Below are 5,000 nucleotides of genomic sequence, written 5' to 3'. Positions count from 1 at the left end.
CTTAGAGTGAGGTGTCGACAGGGGAGACGCAGACCAAGTAGAAAAAAAAAGGAAAGATAATGAATTGACTTGAGACCTAATTGCTATTTTGGGCATCAGTCGGCTCGTCCAAACTGAACAGGCCTCATAGAGAGATAAGTGAAAGAAAGAGGAACCCTTCAGTTTAGTTCCCTTCTTGATAAGATGGAGGAAGGCGGTTACAAGAGGAAGGAAGACAATGACAGTTATGAGGGGTTTGACTTGAAATACCATTGACTTATTCACTCGTTAGTGTGTTGATTTGAAAGAGCTTAATGTGCAATGCGCCACCAACTTGCAATCACTTCCAGTAACTGAATTTGGGGCCAAGAAACAAACTGAATGAACACACCAAACTGTACCTGTAGCACACGCTGATCACTGTTCAAATAAGACTCATCTCATGTTGTAGCGATACAGTCGTACACAGATTAACCACATCATTGGCAATGCTCCCGGTGAATTACTTGTATATAATGGTATCCAATTTCAAGGGACTGATGTTCTTCAATGTTTTATCCAGTCATTAATGGTATAATTTACATATTCACTGAGTTCACAGTGAGGTAACATCAGACAACGTCTCTCACTGTCGCCGCTGAGTTGAGGTAAGAGTTGGGGAAGAAAGACCTCAATCATTGGGTAGCCATGATTGCTAGTGGGCTGTGGAGAAATGACAGGTTGAGGCTGGCCCTGCGCTTCACACTGTTTTACACACGCAAACAAACACACATGAATGCACAAGCACACACACAAACAAGCAACCACATACAAACACATACGCAGGCACACACAATCACACAGACACACCACACACATGAATGCACATGCACTCTCTCACACACACATCCACACATCCACACATTCTTTTGCTGAAAAATACTGACGCTAATTATTCCCATTAATCACCATCCACTTTGTCTGACACACGCACACACCCACACACACAATCACACACACACACACACACACACACACACACACACACACACACACACACACACACACACACACACACACACACACACACACACACACACACACACACACACTCCCGCATACACACATACTGTATACACATACAAAAACACACACGCACATACACTTACACACATATACACAATAAACACCCCCACACACACAAATACTCTCCTAAACACACACACACACACTCATCACCCTCCCATGCGCACATGCGCATGGAACTTCATGCACCACCGTGAGCAGCACACTCAGGATGTTATGAAATCACCACTGTTGCCTCAACTCACAGAGGGCTGTTGGAGTCCTGCTCCTCACCCACACACACACACACACACACACACACACACACACACACACACACACACACACACACACACACACACACACACACACACACACACACACACACACACACACACACACACACACACACACACACGCACACTTTCACTCGCACACACTTCACACCCTCCCTTAGCAATCTGTCTTCCGGCATAAATACACACACACGCACGCACACAGGCACACACACACAGAGCGTAGGGCAGACCGCAGGAGCTGCGCTCAGTCCCAGTGAGGCGGTAGAGTCTGTAGCGCCAGGACCGCTCGCCCAGAGCCACGAGCCTCCACTGCCTCGTCTCTCAGCCACAGGCGCTGTCTCTCGACCGCTCTCTCCCTGCGGCTCTGCGTCCGTCCGTCTGTCCGTCTCCCGACGCCCCGTCTTTTGATTGGAGCTCAGCCCGGGGGGCAGGTCGCCGAGGGGCAGCAGGGCGAGGAGGAAGAGGAGCGGCGGGGATGTCCAGGTCCGTCACCACGGAGCCCGGCCTGGAGCCGGCCGAGGGCGAGGGCGAGGAGGAAGAGGCGGAGGGGGACTGCTTCGAGGACGGTAGGGAGGCTGGGTGACTGGGCGGCTGTGGTTGGGTCGCTGGGTGAATAGGTGAATGGGTGGCATGGTGGCAGGGTGAATGGGTGGCTGGGGGCAGTGAGGTTGGGTGGTTGGGTGAATGGGTGACCGGGTGGCATGGTGGCAGGCTAGTTGGGTGACTGGGTGGCTGTGGTGTGGTGGCTGTGGTCGGGTGAATAGGTTAGGAAAGACGTAGAGTTACCCAGGTTAGAGTTCCTGGATCATGTCATGTCGACTTTGGTATTGTTTTAGGGCAGTTGTCTAGTTTTGCAGTTTTCTAGTTTTGCAGTTTTCTAGTTTTGCATTTTTCTTGTTTTGCAGTTTTCGAGAGAGAGAGAGAGAGAGAGAGAGAGAGAGAGAGAGAGAGAGAGAGAGAGAGAGAGAGAGAGAGAGAGAGAGAGAGAGAGAGAGGGTGAAGTCATGCAGTGGGTACTTTTTTGCAGTTGTAAAGGTGGTTAGGGGGTCGGGGGTATTGAGGTGGGGGGGTCATGCATGGTTGAACAGCTGTTAATAGGCTGTACTTCAGTGCAACCTCAACTGTCACATCTGTTAGCCTCTTTTAGGAGGAGTAGAATGAAAAAGGACAGATCTGAAGCGGATTAGGTGATTAGTTTAAGGCCACTTGATGAAGAAAAGTCCTGTTATTGCAAATTTAAAGAGAAAGATAATTAAAGGAGGTTGATTAATTTTATTTGGGCGGGGTTTTCATTGATATTTTTTCCATTTCTTGCTGGAATTCAATCGTCCTGCATTCCACTTTCGATGCTCTTTGCCCTGTTTATAAAATCTAAGCGTTTAACATTTTCACTCTTTCTTTAAGTGGCAAAGTGTGGGCGTGCTTTCGACAAGGAGAGACATTCTAAACCAATGTTTACAGACATCCACACTCTTCGCTTTTGTTTTGTTTAAAATGTGAGGATGTAATCCCTACCCACATTCAATTTGTGTGAGTGCTTGAATAATGAGCCTATAGCCAGCGTGAGTTTCAGCGCCTTTTTTATTCAGCGTTTCGCCGCGTGAAATGTGTTCTTCAGGACGAAAATGCTAAATCCAACACAAGCCATGACTCACGCTGACCAGCCGAGCTGTAAATAACTGCTGCGTGTGCGGAGCACACCAGGGGGAGAGTGGGGTGTTGTGGGGAGGGTGTTGAGCTCCCAGCTGAAGGGTTCTGCGTTAGATCCCCAACAGCTGCAGCCTCACCTGCAGGTATGCTCAACGTAGAACCCCCCCCCCCCCCCCCCCCCCCCCCTCCTCCGGCTCCTTAATGGCCTGTACGTGGATTCACTCTAAGTCACGTTGTCTAAACCAGTGAACTCATGGTTGACTATCATCCTAACATGCGGCAGCCATGTTCAGCACGGGGCTTGATGATGTCTTATTTTTATTCAAGCATTTCATAATGACATTATAATATTCGCAAATCCTAAATCGAGGATCAGGCGAGCACGTCCTGGAGTTCTGTCTCCTACACTAGACTGTAGGTTATAGATCCACCTGGAGCTCTGTCTCCTAAACTAGACTGTAGGTTATAGATCCACCTGGAGCTCTGTCTCCTACACTAGACTGTAGGTTATAGATCCACCTGGAGCTCTGTCTCCTACACTAGACTGTAGGTTATAGATCCACCTGGAGCTCTGAGCTCTCTGAAGCTCCACCATCTCCTCTTGAAGCCTGCGCTGCAGACCCTACAGCCGCCTCCGGTCTCTCCCAGGCTGGGAACCACAACACACCCAGCTCCTCAGCCCCCCGGGACAGCTCTATGTCAGCTCCATGTTAGCAGAGGAGACTGCGGTCAACTGAGGTAGTGTTCACATTCAGTGTCGGTTCAAGGACTTCAGAGGCCCACAGCACACTGAGCTGAGGACGCCGGATGCGAGCCGACTCAGACCAAGGGACCTCCTTTGTGCCAGTCGGGTGGATCTGATTTTGTGTTTTTCTCAGTCAAAAATAAAGTGTGGCAAAAGAAAACTAAATGTCAGTGCGACATTGACATTTATTTATAAAAAGAGCAAGTCAGAAAAGGGCTGCACAATCAAGCACGCAACTGGTAGAAGAGGTTGTACATTCTACGCTGCTGCTTCAAATGTCTGCTCTCCAGAATATAGTCGATGTGCAGGATATAGAGTTAGTCATCGCTACGTGTGTGACCCAGTTGTTCTTCCACTACAACATCTCCAAGTGCCGCTGGCTTCAGCCATGGCAGGCTGTCATCATGAGACGGCTCTATACTGCAGTACCCAACAGCTGGGGACTGTTCTCTGAACGACAACCTAACTAATCACAGGGACGAGGGGAGAAAAGACTGTTGTACCATAATCACCTGGAGGTGATTCTTTGATATTGCATCGTGTGTGTGTGTGTGTGTGTGTGTGTGTGTGTGTGTGTGTGTGTGTGTGTGTGTGTGTGTGTGTGTGTGTGTGTGTGTGTGTGTGTGTGTGTGTGTGTGTGTGTGTGTGTGTGTGTGTGTGTGTGTGTGTGTGTGTGTGTGGGTTGAGTGTATGGAAATATCCCCACTGACCCACTTCTGACTGAGAACCACCAATCAAGTCTCTTCCACTTTCTTGCTCTTGCTCTCTTTCTCTTTTTTCTCTCTCTCTCTCTTCTCTCCCACTCTCTCTCTCGTCCTCCGTCCATCCATCTCTCTCTCCATCTCTCTCCCTCGTTCTCTGTCCCTCCCTCTCAGAACAACAGAACAACACACAGCCAGGAGATAAAGGCTGTGAGCCAGCTCCTCTCATCAACCAAAAAATCCAAATCAGCCAATCACACGGCTCGGCTTCGGGTGACAGCAAGCCAATTAGAATGTTGGCTCTATATTTGTAGAAGATGTTGAGGGCTGGGAGATAAGCAGTGTTTCATCGGGTGCATCTCTTGTAATTTGTTCCTTTGGATTAGCTGTGGAACAATGAATTTGGAATGCGAAGGCATGAACTGAAAATGTATTGGCTTTTATCCAAGCCTGTGCAAAATGCCAGAAAATATGCCCTTTGACTTATTTCTACTCCAATTGTTAACCTGTTCGTATGAACGGGCGATGATTCCAGTTCTGTGGAGTTCTGACAGCGTTTCTTTGTTGGCTTGTCTATGCCTT

The 5,000-nt window shown here is 48.7% G+C and overlaps 1 protein-coding gene across 1 annotated transcript in view; it reads left to right on the top strand.

Moving 5' to 3' along the window:
* The first annotated feature begins 1,334 nt into the window (after positions 1-1,334).
* ripor2 (RHO family interacting cell polarization regulator 2) overlaps positions 1,335-5,000 on the top strand; it is a 41,477-nt gene continuing 37,811 nt past the window's right edge. The window contains exon 1 of the mRNA XM_056582094.1: positions 1,335-1,888. Within this exon, the coding sequence (XP_056438069.1) occupies positions 1,798-1,888 (91 nt within the window). The 5' untranslated portion in view covers positions 1,335-1,797. The remainder of the gene's footprint in view (positions 1,889-5,000) is intronic.

Source organism: Gadus chalcogrammus, chromosome 22, assembly GCF_026213295.1.
Source record: "Gadus chalcogrammus isolate NIFS_2021 chromosome 22, NIFS_Gcha_1.0, whole genome shotgun sequence".
NCBI classification, from domain to species: Eukaryota; Metazoa; Chordata; class Actinopteri; order Gadiformes; family Gadidae; genus Gadus; species Gadus chalcogrammus.
This window is presented reverse-complemented; position numbering and strand designations above follow the sequence as displayed.